The sequence below is a fragment of the Malania oleifera genome, chromosome 4 (assembly GCF_029873635.1).
Source record: "Malania oleifera isolate guangnan ecotype guangnan chromosome 4, ASM2987363v1, whole genome shotgun sequence".
Taxonomy (NCBI): Eukaryota; Viridiplantae; Streptophyta; class Magnoliopsida; order Santalales; family Ximeniaceae; genus Malania; species Malania oleifera.
In genome coordinates, this window is record NC_080420.1 from 16779843 (window position 1) to 16797697 (window position 17855).

The 17855-nt window shown below is 34.6% G+C and overlaps 2 protein-coding genes across 2 annotated transcripts in view; both read left to right on the plus strand.

Annotated features, from left to right (window-relative positions):
- The window catches only part of LOC131152816 (endonuclease 4-like), a 29146-nt gene extending 19797 nt beyond the window's left edge, over positions 1–9349 (plus strand). Inside the window, exons 7-9 of the mRNA XM_058104692.1 lie at positions 3556–3623; positions 7283–7356; positions 8860–9349. Of these exons, the coding sequence (XP_057960675.1) occupies positions 3556–3623; positions 7283–7356; positions 8860–8978 (261 nt within the window). The 3' untranslated portion in view covers positions 8979–9349. The remainder of the gene's footprint in view (positions 1–3555; positions 3624–7282; positions 7357–8859) is intronic.
- Positions 9272–12951, plus strand: LOC131152815 (endonuclease 1). The gene is made up of 9 exons (XM_058104691.1): positions 9272–9486; positions 10222–10402; positions 10498–10605; positions 10748–10803; positions 11280–11363; positions 11553–11648; positions 11809–11873; positions 12489–12562; positions 12674–12951. Exons 1-9 carry the CDS (start codon positions 9349–9351, stop codon positions 12799–12801), a joined length of 930 nt encoding a protein of 309 aa, XP_057960674.1. The 5' UTR covers positions 9272–9348; the 3' UTR covers positions 12802–12951.
- Positions 12952–17855: the final 4904 nt, after the last annotated feature.

Below are 17855 nucleotides of genomic sequence, written 5' to 3' on the forward strand. Positions count from 1 at the left end.
GGGTGTACACTATGAAAAATAAAAATGAAGTGTGATTTTTTCCTTAAGTGGAAAAGATTGGTTGAAACTAAAATTGACAGAAAGATCAAACGGCTCAAATCAGATAATGGTGGCATACATGGGTGATCTGTTTATTAAGGTATGTTAAATCGAAGGTATTGCTCGACACTTTACAGTTAGAAATAGACCACAATAGAATGAGGTGACAAAGGGCATGAATCAGACTTTGTTGGAGAAAGTTTGATGTATGTTGTCTAATGTTGGGTTGGACAAAAGGTTTTGGGCTAAGGCTGTTAGATATGCATGTCATCTCATCAACCGTCTATCGTCATCTATGATTGGGGGAAAAACACCCTATGAGGTATGGTCTGGAAAACTTGCTAATGATTATGATTTTTTACATGCATTTGGTATTGTTGCTTATAATCATGTTAAAGAATTTAAGTTGGATCCAAGAGCCAAAAAAGTAATATTCTTGGGGATTAGTGTAGGAGTTAAAAGATACCGTCTTTGGTGTCTAGAGACGAAAAGAATGATTCTAAGCAGGAATGTGATTTCTGATGAACTTGCGATGATAAAAAAAACAATACATAAGGAATCACTAGTTGAAAAAAAGACTAGTGGTACTCAACAACAGGTGGAGATTGAGATAATTTTAAGAGTCCCAGTGAGAAATGAGGCTACACGATGTAACTCTCCAGTTACAGTGGAAAACAGTGTACAAAAAGAGGAGATTTCAATCCAAGAATCTCCACAACAAGAATCAATTGCTTCTTAAAGGCCAAGAAGAGAAGTTCGAAAATCTATTCGGTATGTTGACATGGTTGCCTATTCAGTTCCAGTTGTAGATGATGATGTTCCTTGTACTTTCAAGGAAGCACTGAGGGCCGAGGAACTCTAAATCAGACAAATGGAAAAGAGCGATGAATGAAGAAATGCAGTCTCTTTATCAGAATTAGACTTGGGAGTTACCCTAGTTGCCCAAAGGTGAGAAAGCAATTAGTTGCAAATGGGTTTATGCAAAGAAAAAAGGATTTTTGGATGCAAATAATGTTCGCTTCAAAGCTAGATTGGTAGCTAAGGGCTACACGCACAAAAGGAAAGTATTGATTATAATGAGATATTTTCTCCAATTGTTAAACATTCTTCCATTCAAATTTTTTTGGTTTTGGTATCACAATTTGATCTTGAACTAGTTCATCTTGATGTAAAAACTACATTTTTACATGGTGACTTAGAAGAGGAAATCTATATGACTTAGCCATATGGATTTAAGGTTGTTGGAAAAGAAAATTGGGTATGCAAACGAGGAAAATCATTGTATGATTTAAAAAAGTCTCCAAGACAGTGGCACAAACGATTTCATTAGTTTATGTTTGGTCACAAGTACATTAGAAATAAATATGATCATTGTGTTTATTTTCGCAGACTACAAAATGAATCTTTTATATATTTACTCTTGTATGTTGATGATATGTTGATAGCTTCAAAGAACAGACAAGAAATCAACAAATTGAGAGGTCAGTTAAATCAAGAGTTCGAGATGAAAGATCTTGGTGAAGCAAAGAAGATACTTGACATGGAGATATGTAGATATAGAATGAGAGGGAGAGTTAGTTTGACTCAGAAATAGTATTTGAAGAAGGTAGTACAAAGTTTTGGCATGTCTGAGCAGTTAAAACCAATTAGAACTTTGCTTGCTCCTCACTTCAAACTTAGTGCATCTTTATTTTCTAATTCAAATGAGGAACTTAAGTATATGTCGCAAGTTCCTTATGCAAATGTAGTTAGTAGTTTGATGTATGCAATGGTATGTACAAGACCTGACATTTCACAAGTTGTTAGCATGGTGAGCAGGTAAATGCATGATCTAGGTAAAGGACATTGGAAATATGTGAAATGGATTTTATGATACATTATGAATACTATTGATGTTGGTATAGTATTTGAGAAAAATAATACTATTGATCAATATGTTGTTGGATATGTGGATTCTTATTTTGTTGATGATTTAGGATAAACGTCGATCAACTACTGGATTTGTATTTACATTTGTTAATGGTCCTGTGAGTTGGAGGTCAACCTTACAGTCTACTATTGCTTTGTCTACGACAGAAGCAGAGTACATGGCAGTTTCAGAGGCGGTTAAGGAAGCTATTTGGTTGCAGTATTTACTTGAAAATTTGGGAGTTGTTCAGAAGCACATTACTGTGTTTTGTGATAGCTTGAGTGCTATTCATTTGGCAAAGAACTAAGTCTACCATGCACGAACGAAGCACATTGACGTTTGATTTCACTTTATGCGGGACATAATTGATGAACGCAAAATACTTCTTTAGATGATTGCTACAGCTGAGAATCCCGCATATATGTTGACCAAGGTTGTGACAACAATCAAGTTCAAACATGGTTTGGACTTGGTCAATATCCTGCAAGTTTGAATACTTTTGAAAGGCAATGATGATGTGGAACTGTAGAGAATGTTTGTGATTGAAAAATTTGTTGAATTTATCGTCAAGGTGGAGGTTTGTGAATTTTTAGTCCCACATTGGTGGAAAGGTTTTTTTAAACCTTTAGTTTGAGGATATATAAGGAGCTTCCCTCAACATTTGTATTACACCTCCCATTTTGTAGAGTTACAAATAGTATTTGAACTTTAGGGTATTCTTAATTACTATTGGTAATTTGAAACTTGCTTAAGTTGTAATTTTCTAGAAATAGTGGATTGATCGTCAGCGTCTGAGGACGTAGGTATTCTTTTTACCAAACCTCATAAATTCTTGCGTTGTTCTTTATTGCTGTCTTTGATTATTAGTTTCTGCGTTGCTTTAGTTTGGTTATATATTCAATAGCAATAGTTGTAGTATTGGTGGTTGGCACAAGTGGGGTGCCCGACACAACAATTAGTTCATTGAATGTTGGACCATTTAGAGTTCAACCTTTACTTGAATGCTATTAAGTGCAAACAAATTCTCTAAATGTCCTAATTTGTGCATGCTTCAAGCCTTGTAATTGTGCTTCGATTCCTTGCTACTTGCTTCCCATTTTAGAATTTAGATTGTGCTTTTTTATAAAAATCTTCCTAGCATAAGACCTCAATATTCCAGTCAGATGAGAACTGTTTTGATGTCTTCATTGGTATAATTTCCTGGTCAAGGTTTTTCTATTTTAGAAATCCATGAATTTCAAAAATAAACCCACCAGGAATCAAGGATTTCTTTTGGGAGAAACCCCATTCTCTCTGTGCCATAGCCAATTGCACTGTACTTTAAATAGTAATGTCACAACAAGAAAGGACTGATTCTAAACATATGCCTTTCTGCAATCTCTAGGAAAGAAAGGAATAAAGCTTTTCTCTCTGATTATCTGTTCATTTGGGCTGGGTTTTTGGTTTTGTTAATTTGATTTGGAGTTGTGTTTGTATATGTGTGTGGCAGCAGATGCGTGTTTCTTTGCCATGTTTCTGATGAGTTGTTGGTGTTTTGGGTGCTAGCGCATGCATTTTTTTGTACAACATTGATATTAATCCTTGCATTTTCATTTCACTTATTTTAGGATTATTGGTCCAACGACATCTCATCATGGAAAAAATGCGCACTTAATCACACAGTTTGCCCAGACCCGTAAGTACATGTCATTTTCTTATTACTCGTGGACTCTCCTCCTTCCCTCTCTCCTCCCTTCCCCCTTTCCTTCTGCGTGCGTATATGCCTGCATGCATGCGAATGTGTTCTTTAAGATGCTTGATTTGCTGATAGGCTTGGACACTCTAGTACACAAAAAAAATTTAATTAATATGACATGCAGATGCAAATGCATGATTGAATGCTTTAAGATGCTTTCTTTATTGATTGATCCTAGTAGGCTAGTGCACTCATGGAAAGAGTTTAATGATATTTCCAAATGATTATATTTAAAACACATTATAAATTGGTTGCTTGTAATCATAATAATTATCAAATCATGATTCAAATCAAGCTCCAGTTTTGTGCTTTCCATGATGTGTATTTTTTCTTACAGGTATTGTGAGATTCACTTGAATTTGTAAAATTAAGAGAAAGAAATATAAATAGACATTAAAAAACATGGAATTGGTAAATCAACACAAGATTGTTCATGTAAATTTACATGACAAATTAAGTTTTATATCATTTGAGCACCTTTTCTTTAAGCTCAAACACTTGTTAGTTGTTACATTTTCAGATTGAGTCTTTTGGGGTGTTCATGTGTTGGTAAATTGCACTTTTATTTATTTATTTATTTTGTCTTGCCTTTTTTCTATTACCTCTGTGTGGTTGGTTTTGGCCCATTGCTTCAGCGATTTTACTAAAAGCATGCAGTTAATCATAAAATAAACAGATCAGCCAATAAATAAAATAATATTACATTACAAAAATTTAAAGTATCAAAAATATTATCTTCCACTCATAAAAGAAACTGGTAGATTGTATGTCTGGACAAGTTCCTGAGCAAAAAACAGAAAAAAAGTATAGTTGGACAAGTTTAAGTATCTACTTTTATAATATAGATTGTGTTGGTGTACATTATAAGTTCAAAGTCTACATTTATGCTTTCAACTTCATTTATTTTCTTTAAATGGCATATTGGCATTGTCCATGTGCCTTTAAAAAGGACAAAAACTAAAACCTTTAAAATGTTTTCACTCAATCATAAAGTATATGTCAGACACTGATATTGTTTTTTTATTAAAAAAAATTAAATTTGATTTAACTAGAAAGCTTTTAAAAATAATCAAGTTGCACATATCAAATATTGTGTACCTTGTGTATAACATGTTGTTTTGTAAGGTATTGATTATGGTGCTTATTATTTTTTCTTGGGTTCATTGCCCTGGTGCTTGATGTGACAATTGGCAAATTACTAATTCACAATTGCTAGGCATGTGCTTTTCTTGTGCCACTTGCACTGTAGTTCCTTATTTTGGCATGTTTCTATACCTAGTAGTAAGATATTGATTATTGTGCCTGTTATTTTTTTCTTGGGTCCATTGCCCTGGTGCTTGATGTGACAATTGGAAAATTATTGATTCACAATTGCTAGGCATGTGCTTTTCTTGTGCCTCCTGCACCCTAGTTCCTTGTTTTGGCATGTTTTTATAGTTTTGTTCAAAACGTGCCTTTAGTCCCTTTTTACAATGGATGAGTTCTTAGGCAATTTTATACCCTTGGATATCTTCCTTGGACACCAATGAAAAACCCTATCTTAGCTCTAGGGCACCTTATTCGTTTATAAATAAGACCTCAGTGTACTTTTCTGCAATCCTGCTCTTGTGAAGAGTATAACAGTACTGATGACCAGATTTTGCCGGAATCGGACTGTAAGGATCAGTTTTCCTACAATTCAAGTGGCTATTTGTTTGAGTATTTCTATACTTCAAGGCAATTCTCCTTTTAAGTAGAAAGTATGCTATGGGTGTTTGAGATTTTTAATTTCTATTGTTAATGGGTAGAAGCATGAATAGGGTTGTACTTTCTTCCTAATTGTGATTTGAATATATTTTACTTTGCTTTCATTTATGAATAGTAGTTTGCATGACTGGAATATTGAGTGCATTATTGCATGATAAAAGCATGCTTTTGATTGTGTTGGTTGTGTGTGTGTGGTGCTTTTGGTTCCCTCCTCATATAGGCCTTTGAACTGGCATAGGTTTCCATTCCCTATTCAAGAAGTGGATAGGTAGGCGACTTAGGTTTTCTTCTCAAATGCAAACATATGGTCAAAACATTTTTGTTTGTTTTAGTTTAATATTTTGATTCTACTCCCACAGTTTGCTCAACTTAAGCCTGCCACATAGGCTTTGGAGTTGAACCAAAGTACAAAGTTTATTTATTTATGATTACCTATCCCTGTCATTTGCTCAACCTTAGCCTTCAATGTATGTCTAGGCATCAAAAAATGATGTGATTGATTGGGTAAAGATGTTTTTTTAATTATTATTTGTGTATAATCACATGCTTGAATGATATTGGTTATTTTTTTCAGGATATTTGGTTCATGCTTGATTGAATAATTGCAAGAGTGGTTATGCTTGATTTGTTAATAGGGCATGATTGCATGTTTGATTTATTTCCTAGTTTAGGTTCTTTGTTTGGATTTATTTATCACTAAGAAAAAAAAATTGCCATAAAGAAGACTGAAAAGGAAAATGAGATGCTCAATGAGCCTTTTCTAGATTCACTGACCCTCTCAAATTTATTACTTGATCCTCCGGCCATAGACTTCCATTAGGATCTTTTTCCAAAAATTGGTGTCAATTGTCAAAATTAAGTTTTTTGCTCATTTTTCCTAAAAATAATAAGATGCTTCATTAATTAATTTGGATGTGATGACCATCATGGAGGTTCTTGTTATCAAGTTACATGATTCATCAAGTATTATCAAGTTATATAAGAGGGGTAATGGTTTATGAGGTTTCTTATCATTTTGGCACATGTTAGCTGGAGTTAGACTCTTCTAATTTAGTGTTGGAGGCCACGTTAATCCTACGTTGCTTGGTTTGCCCAATATTCTTATTTTCCAGATAATTTTATCTTTCTTTTTTCTTTTTTCATGTGACGTTTAAAAAACTAAGTTCAAAAACGTTTTATTGTCCCTAAGGCGAGGTTTAGGCCAGTTCAGTGGGGAGGTTGCCCTGCCTCAGATGCCCGGATACTGAAGGGTTATTTTTGGAAGCTTGATCCTGTTCTCTTATAGTGGTGCTGCAATTCGCAGATCATGTGAGACTCAAATGCTGCACTCTCCTTAACAACACATGACATGCATGCAAGTTTCCTTGCAATGAAGCTGGCAGGTAATCCTGCTAAGCACTAAATCCACATCCAACTTAGTAGAAACATTGGCTCTGAACCCTGCCAGATAACCAGATGCATGCATGATGCTTCTAAAATGTTTGTATACCTAGGTGATGAACGATACAATAAGAGAGTAGATTAATTTCAACTCCCATGCCCACAAAAGCATGAACACATGCTGAACTCCTGGTAAGCAACTTTGCAAACAAAATTTGTTCTTCAAAGATTTGGCATCTGATTTATCAGGGGAGTGATTTTCCATTACATGGTTGTGGCCAATGCCCCATTTTTAAAATCTGTGTATTGAATAACTTCATGCATATATCGTGTTATGATGGATTGATTTAGCTAGGACATCATTGGAGCTTTGTATGTGTGCGCGCTTGTATGTGCATGCGTGCTTGCTTTTGTGTGTGCCTTTTTGGGCATTTTTGTTTCTTTTGCCGAGAGATAAAAGTTCTACCTTTCAGGTATGCTTCCGAAAGCGTTAAACTAGCGTGCAAGTATGCCTATAGAAATGCCACGCCGGGAACCACTCTAGGAGGTAGGTAACAGTTTCTTTATTTCTTTCCTCTTTCTTCAAATGAAGATTTGGTATGTTATAATTGTTTTTTAACACTAATTTGCTTCCAAGCTACAACCACAACAATAACAAAACCAAGCCTTAAGTCCCACTAGGTGGGGTTGGCTATATGAATCCTTTTCCGTCAATATATGCGATTATGGACCATTTCTTTTGATATATTTAGAACTATTAAATCCTTACTCACTATCTCATTCCAAATTATTTTAGGTTTATTCCTACTCCTACTACCCCCAATAGTAACTAACTCACTCTTCCTCACTGGTGCACTATGTGAGTTACGTTGCAAGTGTCCATTCCATCTGAGTTGTCCCTCCCTTATCTTATCTTTTATAAGAGCTACACCTAACTTACTGCGAATGTGTTCATTTCATTTATCTTTCAATGTTATACCACTCATCCATCTAAGCATTTTCATCTTGGCAACTTTTACTTTTTTGATATTCTGTTTCTTCGTCGCCCAACATTCTGATACATATAGCATAATTGGTTTATAGCCGTCCTATAAAACTTCTCTTTTAATTTTAAGGGTATTCTATAATTACAAAGCACACTTGAAGTACTTTTCCATTTTACCCAACCTTTTTTAACTTTATGCATTATGTCATCTTTAATTTCTCTTTCAACTTGAATAATAGATCCAAGATATTGAAATCTATAAGTGTTATTTATTTTTTCATCATCAAGCTGAACTCCTGTCTCTAATATTCCTCCTACCATTACTAAAATTATATTTCATATATTCTATCTTATTTCTATTTATCCTAAAACCTCTAGATTCCATGCTTCCATGCTGTCATTTGCAAATTATATCAGATTTAGAATTTTTTTCTCAAGTAAATATGATGCAAACCCATTATTTTGGAGCTAAGCTCTCATAAAGTCTCACCAAAATTCATTTTTTTTTTTTCAATTTGTTTTTAATCAAAAATATTTTGCAAATATTTGCATGTTGATCTCTTCATTGTATTCATTTCAAATGGCGGGAATGAGTAATGCTTTTTATCCTATAACCCGTTGTTGCATCAGCTATCTGTGAATGGAAATGATTCAGTAAATTCATACACGGATACATGCTCACACAACTGTTATTGGATTACTTTGAATATTTCCGTCTGGTTCCCATGCACATTTTTGGTTGAGAATTGATGCAAGAAATCAGAATTAATTGGCCAAATAGCATTCTTTGGTGGTTCACACCTTCTTGCGTCATTCTTTGGATAGTCTTTACAATAATACTGCATCCTACACATGGCCAACCAATCCAGCAATATATGCAACATACATATCTTTTTGGTGTTTTAAACTTTAAGCATGTGCTAATAAACAGTACATGGCCAATTCAATTCAGCAATTATGTACAGATGGGCATCATGCAGGTGCCATGATATTCATTCTTAGCTATTTTTATTCCGTATCTCATTGTTATTAGTATCTTTTTCATTAATATTATATCCTCATCAGATGATTACTTCCTCTCTCGACTGCCCGTTGTGGAGAAGAGGCTAGCACAAGGAGGGGTCCGCCTGGCTGCCACCCTCAACCGCATCTTCGCTTCTCAGCCATTGATCTCTGAACAATGAAGATCAAGGCTCAGAAACCCAGCACATCTGCACCATCCAGCATAGCTTGAAATTCCCTTCACGTCATCCCCTCACCCACCAAATAGGTTACTATAGTCTTTTAAGACAAGCCAAGAAACATGTACTTTATTGTCACCCCAAGGTCGCATCACTTTCCTATCTTAATTCAGAATATGCCCCTAATCTCTGTGTGAAAGATTCAACTTCCGGAGCACTCAAAACTTCCAAATATGAAGCTTGTACTCAATGGAAACCTTTCATTTGTCGTGTATAAATAACATGGTGGGGCTTGGTGCTTGTATTCTTATCACATTGTTTGGGATATAAAACAGTTGCTGGAGCTTAAAATCAAAGAACAGGTGATTTGAAAATGGGGAGGATGATTGGAGGATTGCTGAGATTGTCTCCATTTCTCTTTGCTTTATTGTTTAGTTTTGCATTTGTTTTGTTGCCAAGAGCTTTGGCATGGAGCAAAGAGGGCCACATCATGACTTGTCAGATTGCTCAGGTACTGTTCAGACTCATTTCCTCAGCACAAAAATTTTGAATAATGCTATTCACCCCGATCTATGGGGGCACGTGGCAGAAGGAGAGTGAAGGATACACGAGCTCACATGTCCATCTCATCCGTTCCCCTTCTGCCACGTGGGTCTCCATTTACGCACAGAAAAAATTAGAATTACACACCAAGCAAACTTAAGTAAAAAACTTAAAAACGAACCAATTTAACTAAGGTAGGTCGATTTATTTGGTTTTAATTGAATATTTCTCGGCACCATTATCCTCTACAAATTTTATTACATCATTATTATTTTATTTCACACTGCTTTCATAAGAATATTTTGCTATATAAAAAACAATTAATGTGAACCTGAAACATTATTTTAAAACAAATAATGATAAAAGAAAGTTGATTTTAGTGCAAGAATAAACATGTTTTATGCTAAAATCTAGAAATATTTTTCTTGATTTATTTATTTTACATTTGCTTAAATAACATAAACTTTGTCAATTGTCATAGTAGTTTGTACCAATTTAATTCCATAAATTGTTATGTGTATACAACAAATATATATAATAATACTAAGTTATTATTAACATAAATTGTTCACTTCAATTTTAAAAGAATAAAAATATATTCATGTCAAATCATAAAATGTATTTTCAAATTTTTAAACAATAAAATTAAACAAAAATAAACATTGCGTGCCTTCCCAGGTTACTAATCATGGTGAAATCACAGGCTCATTTGGAACCGGGGGCGGCGGAAGCCGTCAGAAATCTGTTGCCGGACTACGTAGACGGCGACTTGTCGGCGCTCTGCACCTGGCCGGACCAAATCCGGCACTGGTACAAGTATGGCTGGACAAGCTCCCTCCACTTCATCGACACCCCCGATCAAGCTTGCACTTTTGATTATTCGCGTAACTATTGATTGTTTCTTCGATTGATTCATTCATTCCTTGAAATTATCTATGGGAGAAATTTAAACAACGAATGCATGAAAATTGAAATGCAGGGGACTGTCACGACCAACATGGAATGAAGAACAGGTGCGTTGCTGGCGCGATAAAAAATTTCACCTCTCAGCTTTCTCATTACCGGGAGGGAACTTCTGATCGTCGATGTAAGGAATGCATTAAATTAAAGCCCTCCCTCCCCCTGCTATGTTTCTCTGTTAATCTCATTTTCATTAGCTTAGATTTATATAATAGGCAACACTAAATTTGTGCCAGTTTTCTTGAGATACTGTTTTCTTTTTTCTGCAGATAATATGACTGAGGCTTTATTATTCTTGTCACATTTCATGGGAGACATTCATCAGGTATAATTGTAGTGCAAGCAAAATCTTTAGATTTGAATTTGTATTGTATTTGGATAAAATGTAACATAAAGCTGTATTAATTTATTCAAATTCATCCAATTCTAAATTTAAGATTTGAATATATTCAAAATTGACTAAATTTGATCTTATTTGGGTTTAAATTAAGTGACTTGAATAATTTGCATGCTTGAGTTCAAATTTTACAATATTAATGGCACTCGAGTATAATTAAGCTTTATCGAACCTTTATAATTTTATTATTTTTGTTGTATAAGTAAAAAAATATATACTTTAAGGGAAAATAGATTGAGGTCTCCTGAGATTTGGTAAAGAAAACACTGACTTTTTTTATTCTTACAATCAAATCGAGTTAGAATTTACAACTGAGTTAAGAGTTCAACAATTTTAAAGCCAATCAAATTCGAGTGTGTCACTGACAATTTCATTCTTTTTATTGTTTGTCAATTTTATTGCAGCCATTGCATGTTGGATTCACGAGTGATGAAGGGGGGAACACCATTGACTTGCACTGGTTTAAGCACAAATCCAACTTGCATCACGTGAGTACCATTGAATCTTTTGCAGTACTCGTCCCCTGCCCACCTCAAAAGCAAAAACCCATTTGAATTTGGAAATGCCCTTTTGACCAAGGAGTTATATTAAACTATTAATGAATCCGACATATGTTCAGACGACAACTTGCTTATTTACTGTTTGTTATATGTGTGTGTGTGTGTGTGTGTGTAAAGGTATGGGACAGGGAGGTGATTCTTACAGCAGCAGCAGATTTCTATGGGAAGGAGATGGACCTACTCCTTGAGGACATCCAGAAGAACTTAACACATGTAAGCAACCAACCCCAAAATCAATGTTGAACAACAACCTACTCATCTACCTACTCTGCATTAACTGGGAAGTTGGTCTAAATTCAAATGTTGAAAAATTCCCCTAATCTTTCGTTTTGGTTTTTAAATTCCTATTTCACTAATTAGCATTCTGGCGCAGGGATCATGGTCTGATGACGTTTCATCTTGGAACGATTGTGGTGACATCTCTTCCTGTGTAAACAAGTGAGCACACTCTCTCACTCTCTCTAAAACCACTGAGAAAGACTTAGGAGAGATGATCCATCACGAAAGTTGCAACTTAATTAGGTGTTATTTTAGTATTTTGACCTAAAAAGGTGTCATGAGTTCGACGTGTGAAAGTAGCCTCTTATAAAAATGTAAGTAATGTTGCATACTATAGATCGATTATGTTCCTCACTTTTCCATGCCCCACATTCATAGAGCTTTTGTGTATTAGATTGCTCCCTTGATGTTTTGACCTACTAAAATGATAAAATCCAGACGAACTCATATTAGAGCATATGTTTTATTCGCGTCAAAACAATGTTTTTAAGGGGTCATTTTAATATAGAACTTCTTTATTTTAGGCACAAGTTGGATCTTGGTAAGAATGAGAAAGGACATGGAATGGGAGACGTGTTGTCTTTCTTTGTTTAGCTTAGACCCAATATTGGTTTTCAATTGGCTAAAAAAAAAGGTTTTGACATTACACCCTATAATTGTTGGTTTGTAAAAATTACATGTAGTGATGACATTCTATAATTGCTTTCTTCCACTGAAATTTCAATTTTTTTTTCCTAATGATCCAAGCTTCTTTTTTGAAATACACAAATGCAGGTATGCAACTGAGAGCATCAACATGGCATGCAAATGGGGTTACAAAGGAGTTAAGCCTGGTGCAACTCTGGCAGGTACTTAACTAGCTCAATACAACCCTAGCTCAAAAAGCTAAAAGGGGAAGAACAGAGCGTGCTCTGCACCTTATTCACTGTTCATTAAAAAATGATTTATGTGTTTTACAGATGATTACTTCAACTCGCGGATGCCAATTGTGATGAAGAGGATTGCTCAGGGTGGAGTCAGATTATCCATGATTTTGAATAGGGTTTTCAGTCACACCCATCTAGAAGATATGACTGCAGTGATTTGATTAGCTTAGTCAAGTCACTAATTTGTAACCAATAATTAACCAGTTTCCAATGTTCATTCCTTTGACTATTGAACCTTTGGAATTTGGATAAATGTCATTTTCAATTGTATCAATTTGTCTCTAATGCAGATCAATTTACAAAGCTAGAAATATAATAATTGTGCCTTACGGAGGTTAGAATTTAGATCTTAAACTTAAATTTGTGTGTTTTTTTTTTGAAAAAAAATATTATAAAAAATTATAGTGACTTGTTCCAAATCTATACAAATGTAAATTCAGACCCCAAATTCTATCTAAATTCTTTCCCTGTATTAAATAATCATATACATGTGAACAAGGAGTTATGCAATGAATTATATACACTTGATCAATGAGACAAATTAATTTAATCTTTAAATTGTTGTTTAAATTGAAGTAATACTGCTAGGTGTGATAGATAAATTTATGAAAGAAAATTAAGATTGTACACTCCTCTAATTGATTATATACATAAAATATACAATAAATTAAACAGATTATATTATTTTATTAGTTAAAGTAGTAAATATCTAATAATTTTATACCAAGAAGTTATATTATATATACTATGCTTCATCATGTTATAATTATAAAGTTAGTTCTTAAAAATTAAAATATTAGCAACTTGAAGAAGACAAAAGTTAACAAAGAAGAAGAAGAAGGTTGGAATTGAACAATATATAAAAGATGTTTCAAATGAATAAGGATATAAATTAAGTTATTTTAAAAAATAAAATATTGTTCATATCAAGTCTTTAATTAATAGATATCATGTGAACATTAGTAAATAAATAGTTCAAATATTCATCTTTTCAACTTCAATATATATATATATATATATATATATATATATATATATATTTTCATTACATTTGTATCTCCAAATGATGTGTTCATCTCTAAAGACACTCATCGTCTTTGAAATTTGATAAAAAGATAGGGACCTTCCTTAAGATTTCAAAAACTTCATTAATCTCCTTGAGGTTTAAAAAATGTCACAAACAAACCTCCCTTCAAGTTTTTTAAGGGAGTTTTGTGTTTTTTGACAAATCTCAGGGAAGATCCTTAAAATTTTTATAACTTTAGGGGAGGTCCCTAAAATTTTTGAAAATATCAATATCTTTTTGTCAAATCTTAGGAGAGATCAATATCTTTTGTTCTTTTTAAAACTACTTAATTAATGAACCTTATGGACTTGTAATAACATCAATGTAGCTAGCTTGAAAGGTTTTCAAGAATGTGACATATGATATGTTAATTAGCTGCACATGTTAGAGAGCTGACTGTGCTATCCTTGTGTAGTTCGGAATGCATGTGATGATAATCATTCAACAAAGATGGTCATATTAAAAAAGAGGTTGCTTAGATATGGTGAATCATGTCTAACTTAGCCACCCAAGTGACTAAGTGAAGAATCACCTAAATGAGGTATAAGTCAAGCACTGCAGGCAGGACATAAAATACCTAAGGGATGGAATTGCTTATCACTCGAGTGACAAAGAACACGGAGTCACTATGTGACAATGGTTGCATAAGTCATGTGATGATCATTACATATGTCATCAGCCAAGGTTTGCCCATTATATTTGGCAATGATGGTTGCCTAAGTCATTGGATGAAAGTCAACCATCATTAAGTGGTAAAGTTGATAAACATTGGGTAAGTATGTTAATTATGATAACCTCACTCGGTGGGAGTCATGCATCTTACACCACTCAAAATAGGCATCCATTCTAGTCAACCAATCTTGGAAGACTTTAGGATCCTTTTGTCCATCAAAGGTGGGGGCTTCTATCCTCATTTCATCATTGTAAGGATCACAATGGTCCCTATGGCAAGGTCTCCTAATATGAAAGTCATCAACGTCATAGTCCTCATCATCCCAATGTTGGGCATAGGGCTCATGACGTGGGGGTATCCTAGCAATGTCATCTTGGCGACTCACTCGCCTTTGTGGAGGGAGGGAAGGTCTTTCTCTAGGAGTCATAAGTGGCTCTCTCTCAACATGAATCCTACGACCTTGGTGAGGATTCCCGACTTGAGTAGACATCCTAGGGGTTGGGAAAGGATTCGGAGAGCACTAGGGCAGCCCTTTGGAATGGTGTTTGGTTACACAAGATAAGGTCAAGTGTAAACGTAACATAATTGAGGTCCAAATACCCAAAATTCAGAGTATAGATGGGCTGTTCTTGGTAAAACCGTCACCCATTTTTTCTGGAAACCCGAGAGCTGCTAAAGGATTTTCAACTGCAAACACGTTTTGGTATTTGGGGCATAACTTTTGATACAGAACTCCAAATAAGGCGATCTTAGTGTCAAAAGAAAGCTAAGAAAATTTTCCACAACTCTTGTGTTTAAGGTTTTTGAAGATGGTAAGGTTTTGATAGTGAAAATCGCACATCAATATGGCAGACGGAAAATGAAGATGTTGGGACTTAGAGGGTTCGCCTAATTCGAACTAGGCTCTGATACCAAGATGATGTAGGACGGGAAAGGTCGACCTATGTCCTACGATTCAACCCTCACACAAGCACATACACTTAAACACTTTAATTTAAGAATTTAATTATCCGAACATAAACACAATAAATCATGTTTTATTTCACATGTTCAAGGATTTTGAAAGGTGTCTGACTTGTCCAGCAATTAAGTCCCGATTGGTTCTTTCACAAAGGAATGAAGTTATATACTAAAAAGTTGTTATTTCAAAGATTCAAGAATAAAAGTTCTATGTTAGCAAACTAATATTCATACAATTGATTTTAACTAGCAAGTACCAATATTGCAATCTATGGATCAAATGGGCTATTCAAAGATGTGATTTTAATCTACTAGCAAGGGTTCACAAAATATAAAAAAAGATTCAAACACAAGTATTGAAGTTACTAAGATATTGGTTTGAATGACTTGACGTTGTTCCACACGTAGTTAGGTCACACCGTTGGTCCTTTGTACAAGCTTTGAACCACAAGATGAACACAGCAATGAAGTGTAGATGATAATCGTCATGTGGGTATATGAAGACGCTGGCCGTGTGGTGTTGATGGGGGCCGTGAGAATATTAGATGGAGGAGGGGTTGATGGAGTCGTTGGATAGTTTAGTGGTCTCTCACCACTTGATCTCCGGAGAGAACGCCGTAGCCTCACACTACTCACTCACAAGGAGAGGAACAAGCTTTACAAGCTCAAGCAAAGAGATGCTTCTTCAATATTCAACTTCAACTTCCTCCCTTGTTCTTACAATAAAAAAGCTATTTATAGGCATAGCCTAGGAGACAAAGCTTTAAACACTCAACAACTCTCAACAATTTTCAACAACAACTCTCAATAACTTTCAACAACAACTCTCAACAACTTTCAACAACTATTAACCTAACACAATTAATACTTACTAAAAAAACAAGGAACTCCAACTCATAAGCATACAAGTCAAGCTTAGTTGTCTTGCATTATTACAATTCAAATTTGAAATTTAAACATATTCCAAAAGGAAGGCCAAAACCGTGTGGGACCCATTGGAGCCATGTAGGGGCCACATGGGTTTTGAGTTGGACTTCGCTTCAATACTTCACTTGGGTCTTCAAGCAAGGTCTTCAAGCACCTAGTAATTTTGAAATAACATATACACGAAAAATATTAACACAATAGCAAAGTCTTCACATAAAAAAAATCTTCCATCAAAGAAGTAGATGATCTTCAATTAATCCCATGTGTTCTTGCAAAATAGATATAAACAATAGTGGACATCTGGAGGTCATCCACGTGTCACCATGTCAGCAAAGGAGTGGAGATTGGGAGGTCGTCCATGTGTCATCATATCAGTAAAAGGGATACATAAGGCATGTTGATCCCCATCAAACCTTTAATGTTATGAAACAGTTCCAATTTATAATCAGGTTTAAATGTTTTACAAACTTTTCTATTATTATGATTTATTATTTTGATTTTATGTTTATAATCGTAGAATTAATGTAGGTTTGACCCTCAAAAAAGACATAAATACGTGTAATGGTTATTGTAAAAGGATCTCAAACTCAACTCAATAAACATCATGTAATAGCCCAACACTAAACAAACCCCAATGTCGTTTATTCCTCGTTACCTCTTTCTCTCTCACTTTTTTCTCCCATTAGTCTCCTCTCTCTATCTCTCCTTAACTCTTCTAATCTAAATCTGTTTAACTCCCTCTTTTCTCCCTTCTTTTACGATTTATACGATTGTTACTATCGCTATCCTTACACTTTTGATTAGAGTTGATATAACGAGTTTATTCACAACCAATCGACAATCTATCCATTTAAATCCATACCATCACCTAGGTGTTTGATTTTTTAGCAAACAAAAGTTTATGAGAATTCTAGGTGATGCATTTTAGATGTTTTGAGGATGCGAGATAACATAAGAACACTCAAAATTTTACATCTTTCCTAAATAATATTATGCTCCTATAGAATCTAACATGGCAAGAAAAAATATTTTTAAAATTTGTCACTTCTATACGATAGTGCTACTTCTTGTTCACTTTCATTATTTTTTAGAACATTTTATTTATTAATATTTTTTATTAGGATGATGATTATTAAAAAATATTACTAATAATTATTATATACATGCATCTACATTAGAAGAATTTTTTTTTTTAATATTATTATCTTATGCCTATGAAGGTATGGTTCAATGGTAACTTAAGGTGAACGAAAAATTACAAGAGGTGTCTAGTCGGACCAACTCAAGTGGTAAGGGTGACTTGTGACTTTGGTGACCCCAAGGTCACGGGTTCAATTCTCCCTTGAGGCGTTACGTCGGTGAATTATCAGGAGTGCGTCAATGGACAGATGGTTTTCACTCTCTGAGTTTGGTACCACCACATAGTATCTAAAGTGGCGCGATGGTAGTTGGAGTCCTCAAATTATTATAAAAAAAAAAAAAAAACTGCAGTAGGTCCTTGGTTCAATTATATATTCACTAGAAGCACCTTGATTACTTGTTGTTGACCGTGGAGGATGCAAATGTAAGGATCCAAGGGGCCCTCACCC